At 44.8% G+C, this 24316-nt stretch overlaps 1 protein-coding gene across 7 annotated transcripts in view; it reads left to right on the top strand.

Annotated features, from left to right (window-relative positions):
* The window catches only part of PDE4D (phosphodiesterase 4D), a 1744955-nt gene that overhangs the window by 1461473 nt on the left and 259166 nt on the right, over nt 1-24316 (top strand). Inside the window, exon 1 of one of the 7 annotated variants that reach the window (XM_073680273.1) lies at nt 4980-5468. The exons of the other annotated variants lie outside the window; for them this stretch is intronic. Coding sequence (XP_073536374.1) covers nt 5404-5468 — 65 coding nt within the window. The 5' untranslated portion in view covers nt 4980-5403. Of the gene's footprint in view, nt 1-4979; nt 5469-24316 lie in introns of those variants that run through there. 7 annotated transcript variants of the gene reach the window in all.

The following is a 24316-nucleotide window of genomic DNA, read 5'->3' on the forward strand; positions in this document are numbered from 1 at the left end:
AATACAGTCTAGTCATAATATGACCTGAAGTATGCAAATCACATACTTGCAGTAACATGGAATGACTTCAGACTTGTAGCCTAAGGCCAGACAACTCTTTTAAACTTGGCTACATTTGTAGATCTCCAATGATGAGCTGATCATGCTCCCTTTTCCCCTAATCTATAATCTATTATTGCCAGGGGAAGCAGTGTAGGGATCTTCAGGTTTTCCTTCAGCCATTCTAATGGGCAAATAATGCATTAAATGAAGCCTATTGAAATTGATAAACCAACCACACAATGAAAGGACAAGCTAGTTCCCTGACAGGTAGAGACACTCATGTCTGTGTATCAGCCATGATGGAGTAGTGGCTGGCTTAGGTATTTAAATACACACAGCAATGATGGCATGCCCACACAGGATATGTTCTTCTGTGTCAAACACAACTTAGAAGTGGAGCTGTCAGGACTGTCAGGAGTGACTGATATCATAAAATATCAGGACACATTCGATAACTTAAGTACATGAGTAAGTTGTGCATCTCGCTATTTTACAAACATTTTTTTTTCATACTGGACATCCCTTTAATTCTTTGAATCTTTATGGTGGTTGGAGAACTCCAAATCCACTGTCACGGGTTTACCGTGACAGAGAGGGGCCAGAAGACGGCGGTGTCTGATTTCACTTAACTCCTGCACTGTTTAATATGATGATGAGGTGCTTCTAAACAGTTCAAGTTTCTGCTAGCAGTGCAGGGGTTAATCTGTTCAGTTGAGTCTCTGAGCTTTTGTGCTTTGATGGTCTCAGCTGTTCAGTGTTGGCCACTCCTCTCTGCTATATTTACTCACCAATCAGGATTACCAGTTTTTACTACCTGGTGTGGAGTTGGAGGTGTTGGTTGTTTGAGGAGACATTTGGAGTGTTGTTCCAAAGACTGCTGCTTGGTGATTTGTCTGTGTGCATATCCCCATCCTCTCCTTTTTGGTTTTTCCTTCCCTTTACTTCCCGGTGTACCACTCTGTTGTTTGTGAGTGGATTTTTGTATGATCGGTATTTTCATTTATCCCTATACATCTTACCCTTGAGAAAGCGTGTGATTAACTCACGAAACGCGCGTAGGGGCTCTGCACTTTCTGCTTGTGCATCCCCTGAGGTGCCTTCACCTGTCACATGGGTAAGGTTTCTTCTATTTAAACATTTGATGGTGTTTTCTTGACATGCCTTCATTGACACACATGTGACATAGGACTTACTACATGCATGTCAAAGTTCCACCTATCAGCCACAATACAATACCTTGTACGTTTGCATGCTGCATGTGTTTTCCCTACACCAGTGCTGTTGCTTGTTGATATTCTGCCTGTTCTTATTATTTGTAAAATTGAATCTTTTTAGTGAGTATTAAATAAAAATTTATATTTTATATACACTCCCTTTGCTCCTCCTTTTCCCAAGTATTCGTTCAGGAGTGTTTTGGACCTCTTTGTATGCATGAATGATCTATGATGATCTAATTTCTTGTACTTCATTATGCCTATGGGATTTGTATTACTAATCATCCCTTGTTAGTCTGGTTTGTGTATTTTCATACACAACTGCTCACCACTTCCCTGGGTGCAGGAGGGGACAGATGAGGGTTGATTTAAGAGCTCACCAAGGGGCCCCGGCATCTTCACCATTAGAAGTAATCCAGGGAGCAGGGATAGCTAGGGAGCCCCTAGCTTTAGCAATAGGGAAGGAGCCCCTAGCCCAGGATATCTAACAGTGTCGTGACATCCACCTTATGGTCATAATTGTAAAAAATGCAATTTTGGCAGCCAATAGAGAGTGCTTTGGATTTTACTGTATGGTGTGTTGTTACTGAGTTCCATGTCTAACAGAATGCAAGAGTCTCCTGAGCTCCCTCTAGTGGTGCCCACAGGGAGTCAGCATTTTATCTTTCATAGCTACACTACATTTTGTACAAGGAACTTGGCGCTCTGTATCATAATTTAAGCTATGACTACTATAAGTAAAAAAATTAAGAAATGAATCCACTCAATTTTTAAACTTAAAAAAATGACAAGGAGATGAGTGAATTGATTCAAAGTTAATCAAATTCGCTGCAATCTTCATCAAAAAATTGGATTCTGCAGATTCCAAGTTTTTGTTTATTTTGAATCTCTCAAATTCAGCAAAATGTCAGCTGGCCACAATATTATACTCACCGGTCCCGCTATAGCTCTTTGCCTTTTCCTTCGCTTTATCCTTCTTACCGTTTTTGGCCTTCTTCCCATCAATCTTCACACTTTGGCACATCCAGCACTGACCAGATTTCACGTTACATCATAATGTCACATGAAGCCTAGGCAGCATCTGAGGCAGGAAGAAGACCTAAGCTGGATGGAGGGAGCCAGCGGCGGACAGGGCGGGGAGCTGCAGCAGCAGGACCTGGGAGGGGCGAGGTAAGTATTATATTTAAAATAAAAATTATATATGCTGGCAATCAGGACACATTTAATTTGAATAAATTTTAATAAATGTGTTGTGAAACAAAGTCCACAGATTAATTTAAACGAAAAATCAAATTCACTCAGTTCTTTTCCCAATTTAAAAAGAAAACGAGAAAAAAACTGAAAAAGAAGTTACCCCAACTTTATCCCTGCCCCTTCCTATATGTAACTTAAGCAGGTTTGAGCAGGGTATTTCTCCACTTCTGTGTCTGTGATCACGTTTTGTTTAGTCTGTAAAGTTCAGCTGGTATAACATGCTGGTGCTGTATAAATGAAATAATGAGACCTTAGACAGTAAACATTGAAGGTATTCGGCTGCGTTTGTCCAAGAGGCACTTTTTGTTCCCCCTCTGCAATAATACTAATCTTTATAATCATTAATAAGTACCGTATTTTTCGGACCTTAAGACGCACTTTTTTGGCCATCTTATGGCCGTCTTTGGCCCAATATTTGGGAGGAAAATGGTCTTATGGTCCGAACGTTACCTGCGGTGGCCCTCCAGGAACGTGGTGGTGGTAGCCGGGGCTGCGTCAGCGGCAGCCGAGGTGAGCGGCTGGGGTCGGTACCTGTGCCTGGCCGGTACTGGGGCTGGGGCCGGTGTCGGGCTGTGAGCGGCGTGCGGCCTGCGCAGGTTTCCGATATGCGCGGCCATCTTTCTTGAGCTGTGAACTACAGGAAAATGGCCGCCCGAGTCGGCGCATGCGCAGGTCGCACTGCTTCGCCGCTCACAGCCTGGCATCGACTGCAGCCCGGTACAGGCCGAGGCCCGAGGCCCCAGCCCCAGCCACAAGCCCCGACACCAGCCCCAGCTAGAGTCCCCGGCCTCAGCCCCAGTCAGAGGCCTCTGCACAGGAACCAGCCAGGCTAGGGGCCTCAGCCAGGCACAGGCCCCTGCCCGGCACAGGCTCCACAGCTTCTGACCTCTTCTGCTGCAGCCGCCGACTTCCTGAGGGACCCTGCCTCCTGTGACCCTCTTATAAAAAATCTTTTTTTTCTATTTTCCACCCCAAAATTTGGGGTGAGTTTTATAGTCCGGTGCGTCTTATAGTCCGAAAAATATGGTAATCATTATAAAAACCCAAACCAGTCTTTTAAAGGAAATGGAAATTCTGGATAATGGTTTTTGTTCTTTCCTTTCAGTACACTAGTATGAAATTCAAAATTGTTGATCCTCTCCAAAAGGGAACATATATAGTAGCATATGTATATTAGTAATTGATGTTATAGTGTTTTATAGTAAAAATACCGGTAATACCTTTAAATCCCCAGTAGAGGAGCTCCATTATATTGCATTAGAGTTACAGACAGAGCAAGGTCAGTAAGGCAGGCACTGTGACTTCATACTCTCATATAACGTGGCCGGCAGCAGTGGGGTCCGCACACATCCCCAAAGATTTAAAATGAAATATAGGAAAATAAAGTATATTCCTGCATTCACAGGCACATCAGTTGTATATTTCCTAGATATTGTGAATTATTATTATTTTTCTTTTTCTGGAGCTGAGTGAGTCAGAGGCAGAGCAGGAGATGTTTTTCATTCTTATGTTGTAAAATATATTAATGTAGTTCATTTTATGTGCATTATCATTAAAGGGGTTTTCCCACAAACAAAGTGGATTTTAATCAATAGTAATAATAAGTTCCACAATTGGATGTGTTTATATAAAATGTTCCTGTGCTGAGATAGTCTTATAAATGTGTCCCTGCTGTGTACTGTGTAATGTCTGTGTCTGACCGTACAGGAACATGGTCTGATCATACCACATCTCCTGGGCAGGGGAGGACACGAGAGTATATAGACAGGACAGCACTGGATCCAAAATAATTCTTTCTTTGGGGTAAAACTTTTTTAAAAACCAGGCAGTGAAATGCTTTACCTCACAAAAAGAAACAGCTGTGATCCTCTGCTGTAATGTCTGTATACTCTCTTTTGCTTCCTCCCCTGCCCAGGAGCTGTGGTATGATCAGACCATGTTCCGCGCATGTTTTATCGGATTTCACTTGTCCGTCTTTCTTGCAGATGAGTATGAGCCCTTAATACGACCGCCAGAGATTGCGGAGTGCAGCGCTCTACTGCTCTTCGGCACACTGTAAGAGTGGATAGAGCGGCAGAGTTTATGATCGACCACCTCTCCAGTCACACTGGGTTCAGTGCCCTGTTTTTTGTGATCGATGGCTGTCCCAGCCGTTGGACCTCCAGTGATCGGGAAGTTACTCTCTATACCGTAGATAGCGAATAACTTCCAAACCTGAGAATAACCCTTTAAATTGCATGATTGATTGATGTGTAAATTGAATAATTACATGGCAATCTCCGCCCCGGTACATATGTATCTGTTTGAGCATATATTTAATTATGGGTCTGATGTTACCTCGTTTCACAACCCTTGTGCACTGTGGTGACGTACTTTAGTGTTTGCTCAGGAGTCTCGCTTTGTGTGAGAAGTTCACGGTCTGTGTCATTGTGGGTGGATATTCTTATTTACGGGTAAATCCCATGTGGCCATAGGTGGATAAAAGAATTACTTTGTGCCTACTGGTAATCTAGGACTCGGCGGAGCTGTGCTAATGAAAGTGACATTTCCTTGGCATGCCTTACTACGATTCTTCCCACTCCACTCCTTACTATTTCACGTAACCTCATAAGATCCAGTGTCAGAGAGGCAGCGCAGGAGGCAGCAGAGGTTTCATGTGACCTAGATGGAGAGTGCATTGAAGCTGCAGTTCCTCCCCTGGAAATTTAAGACAGAAGATAGAAGCTCTGTCATTTCCTAACACAGTGGTGAATGGAGATAGGAAGCCGAGCTGCCACAGCCGGGTCTGATCCACACACGTCTTCTCCCCGCTGGATACCGGACTATGGATTACTGTGGAACCGCTGGAAGACTGGCATTTTCTTATAATCACTGACTTCTCTGACTTCTCAACATGAGTATTGTACTCAAGCCAAGATCCCGCTCCACAAGTTCGCTTAGGACAACCGACGGGCTCTGGTATAGTAGAATTATCATTTGCACACTTGCTTTATTAGGTGTAGCAGAGCTGAGTTTGTCGCTTGGTTTTTAATAGGTAAACTTTCTGCAATGTCTTAAGTTGGTGAGGCGACGTCTGCTACATCTATACTTTTTTCTACCGTGATCTGATTTACAACGTCGACGTATAGTCAGCGAGCTTACCAATCCTTGCTGTAAAATTCACTTTGTGTTATGTATACAAATGTATAGTATGTATATATTCCGGAATACATCCTCTAGTAGAGGAAATGCTGCTACTAGTAATAAAGGGGTATTCCTATCGCAGACATTTATGGCATATGCACATGATCTGACGTTGATGTGATTGGAGAGGTGGCTGCACATGCGCGTCTGTCCGTGCACTTCTATGGAATTTCAAAAAATAGTCGAGCACGTTACCGTGATCCTGTTCATGTGTCATAAATGTCTGAGGTGGGAATACTCCTGTAAGATCTGTTCATGTTAGGGCTCGTGCAAACGACCATAGTTTCGGTTTGAGTGCAATCTGTCAAAACATCGTATGGCACTTGGACCAATGTTATTCTATGGGGCCATGCTTATGTCCGAGGACAAAAATTGCAGCATGCTCACTTCCCCTCCCAATAATCAGACGGCATTTGTTTTATGGGTCCATGGAAAACATCGGACCACACTCGGAAGACATCTGAGTGCGGTACGATTTCCTCGGACAGACTGAATGGAGAAGATGGAGAAACTTTCATTTTTTTTAATTCTCCACATCCAAGAAAATCTGATCCCGCTCTGATCCCGCTCTGATCCCGCTCTGATCCCGCTCTGGTCCCGCTCTGGTCCCGCTCTGCTCATACTCTGCTCATACTCTGATCAGCATAATCTCGAATGGGAAAAGAACGGTCATGTTACCATCTATATCTTATCCACTTAATCCCAATAGGCTACATTCACTTTTTACAAGTTTCAAAGTATCCCCATACTGAAACTTTGAAACTTTAATACAAACAAAATTTATACCCAGATTATTGAAAAATTAGGCAGTGTACAATTTATATATATATATATATATATATATATATATATAAGTATTTTCCTTTTTTTTTATTTTTAATACATTTCATGTTTTGTTTTTTAACTATTATTTTCATGCTTAAGAAAAGCAAACCGGTTTTGTGTGGCGCTATAGTTTCATTTGCTGTGGCATTAAAATTGCAGCATCAGTGAGAGATTTTGCAAACGTTGCCTAACACAGCTCGTAATTTGAACTGGAGTGAAGCCTTTTTTGTCTGGAGGGTCCTTGTCTGTAGTATATCTACTTTTGGTTGGCATCATCAGCAGAGGATAATAATATAGCTGTACATTTGGCATCAGCTTTAGGAAGGCTGATTTATAAGTCTCAGCCAAGGGTTAAGTGCCATAGAGACAGTCTGTGTGTTCGCTATAGTGCACTTGGTGCCCTTTGGATAAGTTCAAATGAAGTTTCTTCAAGTGAATTTTTGGGCATAGTCCGTCTAAAAATTATCACAGAACACCTCCTGTTGTTTGCAATGGGAAATCTGTGTTGCCATTAATATGACCCCATTAAATGACAGTTCACACTGCAAATCATAGAGGAGAAACCCAGGGGCTGATCTGACTTTTTTATGTTGCAAGTTCCACTGCAAATACACTTTGGAAATTTTTGATCCAAAAAATCTAAAAACCTCTGTGTGCACATACCCTAAGACAGAAGGGACCTAACTAAGGCTGGTCCTAAACCCTTTGGCCAAACCTGAATGGCAATAATCTGATCAAGACCCTCTTTAGAGATTCTGCTATAGGTCCCCTCTCTTCTCAGGACACCTTCGGCCCCTGAACGCCCTGCCTTGAAGGCTTTGACAATACACGTCTGTATTTCTCCAGAATGATGACCTTTGAAGATCTTTTATATGAGTTTCTAAGTAAATATATATTCAGCATAGTGATGTGGGATCAGTATCCTCTTGTGTCATTAACAAAGCTTATCTGAGTAAGTGCTGAGCCCAGAACAACGTGATAGCATGGCAAATATGTACATTGCTGGTGCAAGCGCAGATCCCGAAAGAAAGATGATCTTATTGACAGTGATCAGAAAGCAATCATTCATGTGTTCTACAATGAACAGCCATCAGCCGGTGATTAACCATTTACATTCACCACAGCCCAACGATGTGACTCTCAGGAGTCCTCATAAAGCCCTGGGGGTATATACTGTGCCTCCAATCCTTAAAATCCAGCCTCCATATGGCATCATTAATAAATCACAGTTACTTTATGGATGGAAAGTGGTTCATAAAATATTAATATTTTCCTTATTTTATGGGATTATCGCTGGTTGACTGGAAAAAGTTTTGTTCCTGGCATCCAAGTAAGACCTCATGCCGATATGCTGCAGAATCCATATACTCTTATGGGACCTTCTTGTACCTCTGGATGTCTCTGATTTCAGATTTCTGTAGGAGTCTTTAAAAAACGTGCTGTATCAGGGAGCCATTTTTTTTCTACCTGCAAAGCAATATATGTGCACATGTCGAGTATTTGCAGCAGTTTTTATGCAGTAAAAAACAGTGTTGGCAGGAAAAATGCTGCGTAAAATGCACGTACTTTTTACTCATTTTTTAGTGCGTTTTTTCCCGATTCTTTTAAGTGAAAAATGCTGCAAAATTGTTGAAGAACTGACATCCTGGAGGTTTGAAAAAACGCTTTGATGGTTCATAAAAGATCAGACTGTGCATGAGATTTCAGAAATCTCATTCATTTTGCTGGTACTGTAAAACGCTGCGTTTTTTTTTCTCCTGCGGCAAAAACACACGGGGAAAAAATGCGGGGAAAATACAGCGTGTGAACAAGCACTAAACACAAGGCAGGTCTGTAATATTGACTAGTGAGATATTGCAATATACCATGTAGTGCCAGTTTCCTTACAGAGCCAAAACCAAGAGTGGAACAATGAGAGGAAAAGTATAATAGAAACACGTCACCACTTCTGTATTTATCACCCACTCCTGATTTTGGCTCAGAAATACTGATGTAAAATACTGACCAAATACTGAACATGTGAATATGGCCTTATAGCAAGTATATCAGAAAAAGAAACTTTGCGCTTCAGTTTTGGCCATTGCAGGCCATGAGTGCCATATTATGGGCTCATTAAAGAGAACCAGTCATCAGGATTTTATACCCTAAATTAAGGGCATGTATATAAAAGAGCATTAATACTGAGTAACTCCTCACCTTTCTTGTAGAAATCTGTTTTGTTGTTTTAGAGAAATCGATAGTTGAAATTGTAAGCTAATGAGATGCAAGTGCAGTGGGCGGGCCTGCCTCCTGTCTCTAGGTCACTCATGTTTCAGTGACCTGTCAGTCAGAGACAGGAGGCAGGCAGCGGGCGGGGAATACAGAGAAGTAGGAGAGCTGTAAGTGCAGGCTCCGCCCACTGCACTTGCATCTCATTAGCATTCCATTTTCAATGGATTTATACAAGAAAGGTGAGGATTTACTTAGCATTAAAGCACCTTTCCATACATGTCATTAGTTTGGGGTATGAAATCCTGATACCAGCTTCTCTTTAAAGCCATATGTATAAGGATTTAGACTTTACCTCATTGGTTACTGCGCTTTGGACCCTTTACATTTATAGTAACGTTTAGTTTAATTTTATTTCAAACATAAACATTCTAAATAAACAATGTAATAATAATAATAATAAAAAACATAAATGTTTCTTATTTAAAAAAAAAAAGACACCAATCTGAAAACAAAATTATAAAGAAATAATAAAAATAATTGAATTTTAGAAAATGAAAGGACTGACATGAAGCTTTCTTTTGCATTTTTCAATCTTTCTTAAGCTGTGCTTTCCTAGCAATGTCGGCATAGGATCAGGTCCGTGCTTAGCAACATCCATTGCTGTCAGTGGGTGACGCCAGCTGAGATTCCTGCCCGAGCTGATAAGAGGCCACACTTACACTCAGTGCATAACACAACCTAAGCTCGCCTCTTCCCTTACTACAATCCAGGGCCAACTGAGTCATTGTCATTTACTGAAACAGCTCCAGGTTTTGAACTCAACTCAAAAATCAAGAAATACTAATCAGCCATATCAATAAAACTAGCTACCTAATATTGTGCCAGTCCTCTTTTTGTCACCAGATGTTCCGTGGTAGATGGTACTGATATGTTAGCAGCAGATCGTCCTGTAGGTGTCACACAAGGTGTGGGAAAGACTAAGTGCAACATGAAGGAAGAGGGGGAGGAAGCCCAAACACTAGGGAAAGTGAGAGTTGAGACCCCTAGGCAGATCTAATATCACCCTGCCTACCCTACCGTCCCTATATAGGTTCCACCCCTATCGCCGAGCAGGACCCTAAGCCCTGGATGTCCCTAGAGCTTGGCCCTAGACAGGGAGGGGGAGGGGTGAGCACTGGTCAGGCCCCACTACAAACTAAAAACAACAAGGTAGACAAACAAAGGGGATAAACTTAGCTTGAGCAGACACCAGAGGAGTAACACCAACTGTCCTCCAAGGGCACCAGAGAATAAGCTAGCCGACTGTTAGTGCTCCAAGCCTGCACAAAGGAACACAGAAGTATCACTGGTGATTCCCTGGAGCAAACGGAGTGTTTTTAACTCCCAGGCAAGGGTGTGTCAATCAGCAGCAGGAGGGAGGTCGCTGCTGGGTCCTAAAGGCAGAAGGATTAAGAAGGCTGTAATGCCAAGCGCAGTGACCTTCTACAGCCAGATTCAGAGCAACTGTCTATTACACCTGACACACCTGTGACAGTAGGATATGAGATGCGGCCGCAATTATTTTTACTTGTTTTCCAGCACATTTCACAAGCACTCAATGGAATAGAGATCCGGAGAATTTGGAGGAGAAGACAACACAATGAACTCTTTGTCATGTTCCTTAAACCATTTTTAATAATTTTTTCAGCATGGTAGGGACATTATCCTACTGAAAGAGGTCACTGCCATTAGGGGGAGTACTTCTGCAAGAAAGGGGTCTGTACAATGTTCAGGCAGGTAGTCCATGTCAGAGTAACTTCCACATGAATGCCAGGACCCACGATTTCCTAGCAAAGCATTGCCCACAACACCCAGCTGTCCCCATGGTCTTTCTTTATTCTCATTGTGCATCCTGGTGCCATCTGTTCTCCTGGGAAGCGATGCACATGCACCCAACCATACACACAATGCAAAAAAAAGTTTGACTCGCCCAGGGGGGATATGGGGGACTCGGTACCCAGGCTTTTACCTTCTTGGGATGTCACGGCAGTCGGCTCCCGGGCCCGTACCCTGGGGTCACTCTTTAAAAGGGGGTTTGTTAACCGTTTTGTCTCGTGACACCACCTGTGGCTCCTGGTAATGGGTACCAGCGCTGCTGCAGACCTCCGGGGGTGATGGGATGGCAGCTGGGATGTTTCTGCTCCCCACTGGTGGAGCGGGCCCCCGGGGCAGTGTAGGTGAGGATGGTGATGCTGGGCGTTGTAGTGCAGGAGCGATAGCATGGTAGAAATAACTGACAGAAACAGTGGGGTGCAGTCATCCAAGTTTACTCACAGTTCTTTAGGTTCCTCAGGTGCACTGTACAGGTGTCAGCCTCCCAAGTCGCACTGCGTTTGCCAGGCAGGGGTTCAGCACTCCCTCAAGTATATCAGAAGCACTTAACACTTTATGTTCCTTCCTTAGCCGACTTCCCGTGCTGGGTCTTCTCCTTTCTGCCCTGCGCCCGCCACACAAAGTCCCAATCGGGTACCCTGAGATCCCTCTGGGCAACTTGAAGTTCCCGGACCTGACTTGGTGCCCATCACAGCGGCTTAGGTGCGGTTGTGGCAACTGCACCTTGAAAGAGCTGAAGCCTCAGGTTTTCCAGCCGAGACCTGGAGTAACTCGGCTAGTCCAGGGACCGGTTCCCTTCTTGCGGCCTGATCCCTCTGACACTTGGCAGATTCAGGCATACGGGTGCCGTCCTGCACTCACCGTACCCCCTAGGAATCCTTCTGTTCCTGGGGCCTTCCTCCTGACTCCCCTGTCACCCCTGGGCCTCTCTTACTAGGCCCCACTCTAGAGCAGAGCTCCTGAAGAGACTCTGCTCCCCTCCTCTCTCCCTCTCACTTGCTACTCACTGACTAACCTAACCTCTCTAAGATGGCTCCCTCCGTGTCTAGCTATCGCCCCATATCACTTCTCCCCTATGCCTCAAAACTACTGGAACAACATGTCCATTCTGAGCTGTCCTCCCACCTCTCCTCCTGCTCCCTCTTTGACCGCCTACAATCTGGTTTCCGACCACACCATTCTACTGAAACTGCACTGACTAAAGTCACAAACGACCTACTAACCGCCAAATCTAAGCGACACTACTCTGTCCTCCTCCTCCTAGACCTGTCATCTGCCTTTGACACAGTGGACCATTCCCTCCTACTCCAGACTCTCTCATCTCTCGGCATCACAGACTTGGCCCTATCCTGGATCTCCTCATACCTAACAGACCGGACATTCAGTGTCTCCCACTCACACACCACCTCTTCATCTCGCCCCCTATCTGTCGGTGTCCCCCAAGGTTCAGTTCTAGGACCCCTGCTCTTCTCCATCTACACCTTAGGCCTGGGACAGCTCATAGAGTCTCATGGCTTTCATTATCACCTCTATGCTGATGACACACAGATCTACCTCTCTGGACCCGATATCACCTCCTTATTAACCAAAATCCCACAATGTCTGTCCGCTATCTCATCCTTCTTCTCTGCCAGATTTCTAAAACTTAACATGGACAAAACAGAATTCATCATCTTTCCGCCATCTCATTCAACCCTCCCAACTGACCTATCTATCAACGTCAATGGCTGCCCACTCTCCCCAGTCCCTCAAGCTCGCTGCGTTGGGGTAACCCTGGACTCGGAACTCTCCTTCAAACCACATATCCAAACCCTTTCCACTTCCTGCCGACTCCAACTCAAAAACATCTCCCGGATCCGCATATTCCTAAACCATGAATCTGCAAAAACACTAGTGCACGCCCTCATCATCTCCCGCCTTGACTACTGCAACCTCCTGCTCTGTGGCCTCCCCTCTAACACTCTCGCACCCCTCCAATCTATCCTAAACTCTGCTGCTCGACTAATCAACTTGTCCCCCCGCTATTCCCCGGCTTCTCCTCTCTGTCAATCTCTTCACTGGCTCCCCATTGCTCAGAGACTCCAGTTCAAAACCCTAACCATGACATACAAAGCCATTCACAACCTGTCTCCTCCATATATCTCCGACCTAGTCTCCCGTTACATACCTGCACGCAACCTCCGATCCTCACAAGATCTCCTGCTCTACTCCCCTCTTATCTCCTCCTCCCACAACCGTATACAAGATTTCTCCCGTGCTTCCGCCCTACTCTGGAACTCTCTACCCCAACGTATCAGACTCTCGCCTACCGGGGAAACCTTCAAAAGGAACCTGAAGACCCACCTCTTCCGACAAGCCTACAACCTGCAGTAACCACCGCTCCACCATACCGCTGCATGACCAGCTCTACCCTCACCTACTGTATCCTCACCCATCCCTCGTAGATTGTGAGCCCTCGCGGGCAGGGTCCTCGCTCCTCCTGTACCAGTCACTGTCACATTGTGTTCAAGATTATTGTAATTGTTCTTGTATTATACCCCTTTTTCACATGTAAAGCGCCATGGAATAAATGGCGCTATAATAATAAATAATAATAATAATAATATATGTATATTCTCTAAGTGCTCCCCTGTTCTACGTCCTCCACCCACACCCACTACTGGTTCCCCCTCACTTTCGTTCCCCCCACTCCAGCCAGGGACAGGACAGCTGAAGAAGTGCATAATGCCCTTCCAGCTGGCCTGGAGTAGTGTAGTGTTGAGTGCAGGTGTTGGGGTCCCGGGCAGTACTCCATCCTTACCTGAGAGAAGGAGATGCCACACCTCTGGGTGAGGTGCAGTACCTCTGTAGCGACTGAACCCTCAGGGGCGCCACAAGTTATTCATCAGACCAGACCCGGTCCACTTCTGATGCTTCCATACCCATTGTTTGCAGTGTCAGTGGTGGACCAATGTAAACATAAGCACACGTTAGCATTGCAATAAATATTGCTATTCAAACTTGCATTTTTTTCAGTACTTCTTAATTTATGCTTTCTAAGGGATACAGGATATCTTTCCGATTGCTTGGGGTCCAACTACATGGGCCCACGCCTTATCCTAAGAGACCCAGCTGGATGGAGCAGTTGTCGATCCATTACACTATTCATCCAAACTATTCATTTTTAGGCTTCATGCAGACAAGCGTATGAATCCGTTGTCTGCTGTCTGATTTTTAATAGGATAGCACACAGACAGCACACTGACCCAGGGGCGGACACAGACTGTAGTGGGCCCCTGTGCAAGAAATTTTTGGACCCCCCCCCCCCGCCCTTCATAGGGCAACAAAGTTATGTAAACATAACCCCCCCATGTGCAGCTCTCATCCCCCCATGTGCAGCTCTCATCCCCCCATGTGCATTTCATCCCCCTTATGTGCATCTCATCCCCCCTGTGCATCTCTCATCCCCCCGTGCATCTCTGATTCCCCCCACTCCTAGTTAATTAATTGTATTTAAAAAAAATAAAACTTTTTATACTTACCCCCATGCGATCCCTGCAGAATCCTGGCGCTCATCCACGTCGCTGCCTCCAGGTTCTCCTGACTTCCGGCCATGTCACATGACCGGAAGTCATGGGAATTATGAAGGGCTGCACTGCTACACAGAGGAAAGCAGCGCTGAGATGTCCCGGCGCTTAGCGCTCAGCATGGGGCCGGGGGCCCAGGGCCGGCTCCAGGTTTTTGTGGGCCCCGGGCGAAATAGTCTCAGTGGGCCCCTTTAACACATACCGCGATTCATGATGCACAGATACCGAAGAGAAATATATATACAGTACAATGCAAAGATTTCACTTCTTGCATTACATGAGTGATATCTATTGTAAATTCCACAATAGCTCAGAAACCAGCGAATCTCTCCACACAGTATACTGGCCCCCATAAAATGCTCCATACAGGAGACTGGCCCCCAGAAAATGCTCCATACAGAATACTGGCCCCCATAAAATGCTCCATACGGGATACTGGTCCCCATATAATGCTCCATACAGGATACTGGCCCCCATATAACTCTCCATACAGAATACTGGCCCCCATATAACGCTCCATACGGAATACTGCCCCCATATAACGCTCCATACAGAATACTGACCCCCATATAACGCTCCATGCAGGATACTGGCCCCCATATAACGCTCCATGCAGGATACTGGCCCCCATATAACGCTCCATGCAGGAGACTGGCCCCCATATAATGCTCCATGCAGGATACTGGCCCCCATATAACGCTCCATACAGAATACTGGCCCCCATATAACGCTCCATGCAGGCTGTTCCCCACACGTAATGCCCCATGCAGGCTGTTCCCCCCACATAATGCCCCACGTAGGCTGTTCCCCGCATATAGGATGTCAGCCCCCCTTATAATGCCCCATGCAGGATGACACACACCCCCCTCCCTTATAATGCCCCATGCAGGATGTCACCCACCTCACCCCCCCTCCCTTATACTGCCACAGGCCTCCATACAATAAAAAAAAAAATCAAATACTCACCTCACCTCTCACCTGCTGCCGCTGCTCCGGACTCCAGCGTCGCGGGCCTCATCCCGCTCTGCGCTGTGACTGCTCAGGAGAGAGCAGACGTCACCGCGCCCTCTGACCTGAGACGTCACAGTGCAGCAGCCGCGGAGGATGCAGGAGCTGCTGCGGAGGCACGGGGAGGGGTAAGTTTTGTGCCGGGGCCCTGAGCAAGCGGGGGGGAGCAGGCGCCGGCACCGCTCTCCTCTTCTCATGGGTCCCATATCGTGCGGGGTGCCCGACGGTGAGGGCCCCCCCCCCGCCTGCTCAGGGCCCCGGCATTTGCCCTGGTGCGCCGGGTGCTGACGCCGGCCCTGCGGGGGGCCCCATGAGGAGACGCACAAGAGGGGGGCCCCAACGGGGCTCCGAGGGGGCCCCGACCGGCCGGGCCCCATACTGGAGTCAGGACAGTCATGCCCTGATGGCGGCCCTGCTGGTGGCTGGAGGGGCCCCCTCTCCCTCGGGTCCGCCCCTGCACTGACCCATGTTTTTCAATAGTGCTGTCATCCATAAGAGAAAAATTGCAGCATGCACTACTTTCTTCCGAGTCTCGGATGAGACTCACATTCAATTCTATGGGGGTGTAAAAAAGAAAATCGGTCCACACACGGTGCATCCTAGTGGCATCCAATTTTTATGAATACATAAAAATACCTACAAAACTGTATTTAATCATTTTTAGTGTAAATGTATGAAAATGATCCGCACTAGGATGTCACACGGACGTAAAAAAAAATGGACACATGGATGAAAATGAAAAAAAAATCTTCAAAGTTTTCTGGATGAAACTCAGACGATTTCCCATACGCTTGTCTGCAGTCTGCTTTAATGGGACTGCTAAAGACCAACCAAGCACTGCGCTCAGCTAATCTTTGGAACTACCAAATGAATGAATGATTGAATGAATGAAGCAGTACACATGATTGCTACTACTCCATTCATCCAGGGCTGGTTCTCAGGATAGGTGATAGTCCTTGGGGTCTTCAAACTTGAGCATACCCCTTTGGTGCATGGTGCATACCTGTGTAGACGTATCAGTGCTCATTTTGGCAAGCTCCGGCCTTTCTTAATGGCAGTACAATTATTGTGCTTCCTTGGACTACATTTGGTGCGTACTAACCACTGCATAGCAATGTGGAATAAAATGGCGCAATATAAGCAAAATAAAATAAAAATGTAATAAATGTCTGGTACAGCCCACTAGACCTGCTGTTTTGTAAATTCTCAGACCCAGTGGCCTGGACATCACAATTGGAACAATGTCAAAGTTTATCAGATATTTATACATATCCATCCTTTTCCCTTTCAAAATAACAGTATAAAATAAATTGTAAACAATTCATGTGACCTCTTCAAAGACTGTATTTTATTATATCAATGTCAAAATTGATCATTAAATAATATACTGTTGTGAAGACACAGGGTCTCCCGTGGGCAGAATACTACTCAGACAACATTGGGTGAGGGCAAAACAGTGTGTCAATACTTTACTGAACCACCAAACAAACAATAAACATATAGAACAGTCCCAGAAAATTCCCAAGATGGTGCAAATTGCACAGTCTCATCCTTCCGCTGGCCCGCCGGGAATAGAGCAGCTGCGATTTTGGGGTTTCCAGGGCCGACTACCCCCACCAGTGGCCCCCTGCTTTTGGCGGGTACCCAAAGAGAGGAGGTAACTACAAGCTTATTATATGGACAATCCATTGAGGTATGTGGCCATGAGACCAGAGGGTTCCAACCTGGCTTCTCTGAACATATCCATGGAACCAGGTGACCAGATGGTCCCAGCCTGGCTTTCTCCAAGCATATCCATGGGTTCCAGGTGACCGGAGGGTCCCAAACTGGCTACTCCAAACATCTCCATGGGACTGGGCGACCGGTGGGTCTCAACCTGGTTTCCCCAAATGAATCCATGGGTTCTGTGATAGTCAATGCAGCAGATCTGTATTCCTCTAGCCAGGGCCATGGTCCCTTAAGCTGACATCCTGTAGAAACTAAATCTGTGTCCCTCTTGATGGAGCCATGTTGTCCTAGCTGTTGCTCTGGCAAGTCACTCTGATTCTCCTTTTAAAACGCTAGAAATCCCTTTTTATATTTACATCTGTGGCTCAGGTCTTCATTCACAGGTCATAGGGAAGGTGGCAGGGGCTCATGTCTCATTGTTTGAGCATTTAATCAATTTGCATGGTTTGTTCTCCAATGCTCTGCAGGTCAACAAACTACCTTGCCTGTTACAATATGTAACCAGCATATTAGAAAACATCATTGTTCCATAACCCTAAGTCCATGTCCTGCAAAGCTTGTAGACAATAAGTTGTAGGACGTGATATTATTATTTATTATTTATTGTTATAGCGCCATTTATTCCATGGCGCTTTACATGTGAAAAAGGGATATACATACCAAAACAATTACAATAATCTTGAACAGAACGTGAGGGCGACTGGTACAGGAGCAGGAAGGTCCTTGCCCTTGAGGGCTCACAGTGTACAAGATATAAGATGTAAATAACAGCCATTCATCTATTAACAAATATCAACTCAAGTGTCAACATACAGGCTTATTCAAACAATAGTCCGTGTTGATCAACCAAAGAAAAACACAAATTCAAAAGTCAATATAAATAGAAAAGCCTATTGCTCCTGGCCTACTGAATTTATGTCTGGATAATTAAGATTAAATGCTGTGTCGTCACAACTGTATAAAAAACAATGCTTACCAGAAATAAATAAACTGAAAATTTTCAAATAATTTCCAGTCCTGTGTTAGTGTGACATGACCAATCAGGCTCATAACCATTTGGTTTGGCTTAAAATTTCATCCAACCAAAATGAATGCATACATGGTGTTTTATGAAGGGCCCAGTCTGCTCCTGCCCTTTATCCTCTATTATTTCACAAGGTTTTCTAATTGTATACATCTTATGCCCCTTCAACCTTTATCAGAGATTTGTCTTGGCTCTGATTTACATCATACTTTGTTCTAAGCTCATTCAAAGGTCAGCTGACTTTTGGCAACTATGTAAAGGTGGAATATATTGTTTTGCAGACACTGGATGCGGCTTATGAGTGACTTGCACAGGGCTTTCATCTCTGAGGATAGTGCCTTGTCTTGCAATAAATTACTAACCCCCTCCTTCCTCCTGAAAGGAAAAGGAAAATCAGCAGAAACTATCTTGGTGTTAATGTCAAACACAGTCACCTCTTCACGTATTGATTTATTTGTCTGCATCTTGGTGTAGCCAAGGACTTGTCCTATCATCATGACTGTCATTCAGATATATTAGCACAGAACACAAGGGCTGTGTAGATGTGACATAGATCCAATGTACTTATATGTGTTGGGATGAGGAATTAGGAATGCATGAACTATTTTTTTTATGGAAGTAAAACAGACAGAGAATTATTGCTGCAGTTCTCCAGTGCATACAGATGTTAGTATAACTTTCTGGAGTCTAATTATTGATTGTACAGCTTTTTATAGCATGTCCTAGAATTTCACTATAAAACAGCAGTAGTACAAAAGTACTGGCCCTATTTTTATCTGTTTCTTCTGCGAGATGAGTTTCTGTTAGTGTGGTTCACATTTAAGAGCTCAATTCCCTTCTTTCTGGCTTGATGTAGACAAAAAGTGTGTCAATTTGAAGGATCAATATTGACATAGGTCAAAACTTGACCTATATAGTGTGTGTGTGTACACATTGTATACTCTTTACCAGTCAGTTAAAGAGGAGTGCGGTAATGGGAGGGACCTCTACCAATCAGTAAAGAGGAGCGCGGGAATGGGAGGGACCACTACCAGTCAGTAAAGAGGAGCGTGGAAATGGGGGGGCCCACTGTGGACCTGCCTCTTGGACTAGTTATCCAAGAGTCCAAAAGGCATAGTCCACAACCTGGTTTTCTAAATATGTTTTCTCTGGAACGCAGCAAAAATTCAGTGCAAAACATGCACAGCTGCAATAACCTGTCAGGTTTCCCATAACTATACCTGACCTTTTACGGGTCAGGTAAAAAGTTTGAAATTCAGGTTAAAAGTTAAAGAATTGTGATAAACGTATGATAATTTGGACGTCTGACCACTATAACCCCTACCAATAACACGAGCGAGGGCCCCAAAGTACCCTGTGTGAATGAAGTAGTTGTGGCCATTTGTGACCACTTTTCCATGTGCTGTCTATAATATTGGTGGTCATACATGCTCAGTACCACATAGTATTCACACTGGAGCTGTGGACCTCTGTTCTATGGTTAAAAGGGGTCCGAGCAGGTAGACCCCCCAGCAATTATACATTTTCCATCTATCCTGTGGACAGGTGTTACATTTTGTGGATGAGACAACCCCTTTACATAATAACACTTGGATTATAAGATGGACCAGGTCCTTGGGATGGACCATGAGCCAATATTAACCCCTTACTCCCTGCACAATATGTCCATAAAGTGAAGTAATAATATACTGGGGTCCCCATAGTTTATTAGGATAAAAATGATAATACATTTGTGGCCAGAACTAGTTGGTCTAGTGTTAGACACGGAGAGATGTGTGTGGGTTAATAATACACATACTACATGTACTTAAATACTTCACATGTATTGGAATTCAGAAGATCATCTGTAGTTTGCTATTAATGGGACATTGAACTATTACATTACTTATTAAGAAAACGTATAGATAAGTATGCACGAGGCCATTGTGACACAATGATGGGTCCAGTGCAAAAATATCAAAAGCAGAAAACTACAAGCAGCAAGTTATGGGGTGGATTATTAATTTCTTGTTTCATGTTTTTATCTGAAATAACCCCTTTACAGTGTTTACCAGTAATGTTTTATAAAAGTCACAAATGTTCCCATATTGCCTGCAACAGAGATTACCAAAAGTGTCTACCACAGTGCTGCCCACTGGAGAGGCTGAAATAGCGATGCCACCCGAGATGTGCCCTAGAACGTGGCGCAGTAAAGATACCTCTACGTGCCAGTCACAGATGTACGATCACTCATATCTCTTCATTGTCTGATGCCCTTGTTATGATCCGTGGAAAGGGGGCGGCGCAGCTGAATATTTATTTTTATGGGTATTATGGACCTGAGCTTTTTTACCAATTGTTAACATAAATCAATATTAGTATAAATTAACGTATGATTATGCAATGCAAATGTTATATTGCACTTCCTTATTCCGAATGTGACTAAAAGTATCAGTCTTGTACTGGCACCATTATGTATTAATAAACGGCACACAGCCAAATTGTATTATTCACACCTGATCTTTTGTGAACTTTCTGTAATTCCCCAACCATAAGTTATGTGTTACGCATGCAGGTTGCGCCCGTGGTTTGTGGACCCACTGTGCCACAGGGCCGGGCTTACCTAGGAGGGGCGTAGCTAAGTGGCCACCTGGTGTTAACTGGAGCTCTTGATGGTAGAGTCAGGCTTGAACTGCAGGGATCACTTCTAGGCACTCCCCGATACTGCAGCTGCTGACCCCAAGGGTCACGTATGCAGATACTGATGGGACTAGGGCTCCAATCAGACTAATAGATTCCGGATCCTCTGCAGAACAGTTACTGACACAGACGTGGGCTCCGTTCAGACTACTATGGTCAGGATCCACGGTTATTGACACAGTCTCAGACGGGCTTATTTGGAGACTGTTAGGACAGTCCGGATACACAGAATTCTCAGATAGGCATACATTCAGACACACTGGTCTCGGATACTGATTCAGAGGCTGACCACACACAGACCGGGGGACGAGGTTCAGGCACTGACCGCACAAGGACTAGCGACTTCGGGTTCAGGACTGGCCACACAAGGGCTTCAGGTTCAGGACACTGGCCTCTCCAGGACCAGGGGACCTCACAGCTCACTAGTAGCCTACCACACTACCTAATGATACTTTGTTGCTTGGCGTCTCCCTATTGGGGAGGGTGCCTTTTAAACAAGATGCGCTCTTATACTAAATGCCTCCCAACCATTGGCTGGGGGCATTTTACTGTGTGCGTGCTGCCCCTTGAAGAGCAGGGGAGCGCTCGCACTAGGCGCACCACTGGGAAGTGCAGCTCGCACAACACATGGAGCCAGGGACCACACTGCGCGCCCGGGGCGGTGAGTATGCCGGCGTCCCTGTATGAGGAGGGAAGGGGAGCCATGTGGGGACGCGGGCAGCGGCTTTACTTTGTGTAACCTTACATTATACGTTTACATCCTGTTTACACATTTGCCCTCATTGTTAATAAATATTTCAAAGCTTCCTTTCTAATTTACCATAATTTTCTACGGTCCACTATTTTTTCCTTGGTGGTCTACTTTTATATTTTTTCCCACTGTTCCTTGTAGGTGGGTTTATGGCTCGTGGGCAGAGTTTGTACCCCAGGGGGAGGAATTAAGGACAGAGTTTGAAGCTCGGAATAATGGCTGCCTACTTTTACCTAATGTTTTTGATTTTGATTCTTATACATTTGTTTTGATCTTATTTGCTTTTTTTGTAAAGCAAATTACTGGATATTGGAAAAAAAAAAGAATGTCTAATCACACAGATTGTGAGCTAAAACCAGCAATGGATCATAAAAGGCATGAGAAAGCAAAGAGATCTGTTCTCGTTTTTTGGACTCTATGCTTTCTATGGATAAGACTCTGTGTGACTGCAGACTTATAAACCAGTGTGTTCGCTGCGGGGATTCGCCAGTTTCTTAGCCAAGACTGGTGGGTACATATCCGTTATACATATTGCCGGCCATAGCCCATCTAGTGGACGTGGCCTCGCGCCATACACTTGTATTGACATGGCCATCCAGTCGGCGTGGCCAACTAGAGGGGGCGGCCTCGCTCCATAGAAGTGTATGGCAGCAAGGCTGCGCCCACTGGCCAGGAGTATATATAACTCATACATACCCCTCCGGCCCCAGCTCAGAAACCAGCGAATCCCTGCGGTGCACAGTGCCTGCGTTGGGAGGCAGAGTGACTGCAGACTTATCGATTTGGACCGGACAACCCCTTTTATGGGGATATTGTCAGATCAAGGCAGCATGTTTTATAGCTAAATAAGCAGTGCAGATTGATATATGTTTTCTTGGGTAAAAATAAGCAAAACTTATTGTTGATTTGAATTCTTTCTTGATTTTAGGAGTCCAGTGAGCGGTTCTATTCATAGATTGATATTTCACTCTGCACTAAATAGGTCTTCCCAATGGACATATATATGTATTAACCTGTATTTTACTTATTAAAATCTATACTATTCTGAATGTTTTTCCACTAAACTATATATACATAAATTCAGCTCCGTCTACTTTATAACATACTTCCCACAGATAGAAAATTATTTAACATCAAAACTTGAAATGCAAATTCTCTCTCCTAACTTTAGATGAGTTTATCAAGAATTCATGGGTATATAACATATCACACCTGCGTCTATGCACACATACCAGGTCCTTATTACTTTACATTACACATTCACGACAATATAACAATTGCCTACGTCTTTGAACATTTTTTGTAAACTTGGTTGCTTGTCAAGAAACTTAAGCAACGTAAGAATATACAAGTATGAGCTGTGATCTCGGCCAAGCAGACGTAATCTGTCATAGATGTGTAAACACCACGACATCTGAAGGCCTGAAACCATATGAGGACATCAGAAAGTGTACCAAACAAAGCCGCTCTTGTATGTGTGGTTAGTGTATCGAGAAATTGGTCTCATACTGACTCACTTTATTGATCTTGTACAGTCATGGACAAAAGGTTTGCGCCTTACAGAAATTTTGGTTTTCACCCAGTTTGCTACTTCAGTGTTTTTCAATCTTTCAGTCAGATTTTTCGATACTTACTGAAGTACAATTAGAAGCATTTCATAAGTTTTAAAACTTTTATTGACAAGTATATAAAATTTATACAAAAACTCGATATGTACAGTGTTAACCCTTATTTTTCAAGACTTCTACAAACGCCTTGGCATGGTGGATACCAGCTTTTGGGCCAAATCCTTACAGATGGAAACCTATTCTTGTCTAATCTGTGCTTGGAGTTTATCAGAATTTCTGTGTTTTTATTTGTTTGTCCTCTTTTTGAGGATTGACCAAGGGTTCTCAGGGGAATTGAGATCTACGGAATTTCTTGGCCATGGACCCAAAATTTTACTGTCTTGTTTACCCAGCCACTTGGTTATCACTTTTGCATTATTGCATGGTCTCCATCATGCTGGAAAAAGTATTGTTAATCACCAATTGCTCCTGGAGTGTTGGGAGAGAGCTCCTGGAGGATGGTTAGATACCATTCTTTATTCATGGCCGTGTTCTTAGGCAAAATTGTGAGTGAGCCCACTCCATGGATGAAAAGCCGCCACACTTGAATGGTCACAGGAGGCTTTACTGTTGACATGACACATGACTTATGGTTGCCCTCATATTTTTCTTCTTCAGACAATCATACTTCCCAATGTCCCAAACAGTCTGAAAGGGGGCTTCATCAGAAAAAATAACTTTGCAAGAAGCACTGGGATTAGCAGCCCCTTTATCATGCTGCTCTCAGATTACTTTGCAAAAACCTGCTGATAGATTCCCTCTAATGCGACATTTTCAGAAGATGTGGAATAGGGTCTCAGAATCACGTCCTCTGAAGGGTCCAATGAACACTTCAATTCCACTCTCAGGACTTTTCATATTATTTAGATTTTTACATTGCATTGTGAATGTAGCGCTGGCGTCCCTGCCCTCTGCTAGGCAGGGACGCTGCTCCCCTCACCGCTCTGCTCCGTGCCCGGCGTCCTCTTCCCGCTCTGCTGTCAGCGCGCGCTCCTTCCCGGCGTCCTCCTCCCGCTCTGCTCTCAGCGCGCGCTCCTTCCCGGCCCCTGTGCTTAGGGCGCGCGCGCGCGCGCTCCCCTCCTCTTAAAGGGGCCGCGCGCGCCGTCCTAAGGAGTCCCCGGCCAATGGCCGGAGGACTTCATCATATATAAGGCACCTCCTCCAAAATGGAGGTGCCCGAGCAATGTTGTTTGCACCTGTGTCTCACCTGGGAGCGCATCTCCGTTACCTGCCTGCTTGCCAGCCCGGAGGTCCCGTTGTCACGTGCGGTGACCACCAGCTATTCCAGAGACTCTTGCCCGCTCACCTGGGAGCACTTCTCCGTTACCTACCTGCCTGCCAGCCCGGAGGTT

The sequence above is a fragment of the Phyllobates terribilis genome, unplaced genomic scaffold (genome assembly GCF_046119375.1).
Source record: "Phyllobates terribilis strain yellow unplaced genomic scaffold, ASM4611937v1 Scaffold_1__5_contigs__length_1240528914, whole genome shotgun sequence".
In the NCBI taxonomy this organism is placed as follows: domain Eukaryota; kingdom Metazoa; phylum Chordata; class Amphibia; order Anura; family Dendrobatidae; genus Phyllobates; species Phyllobates terribilis.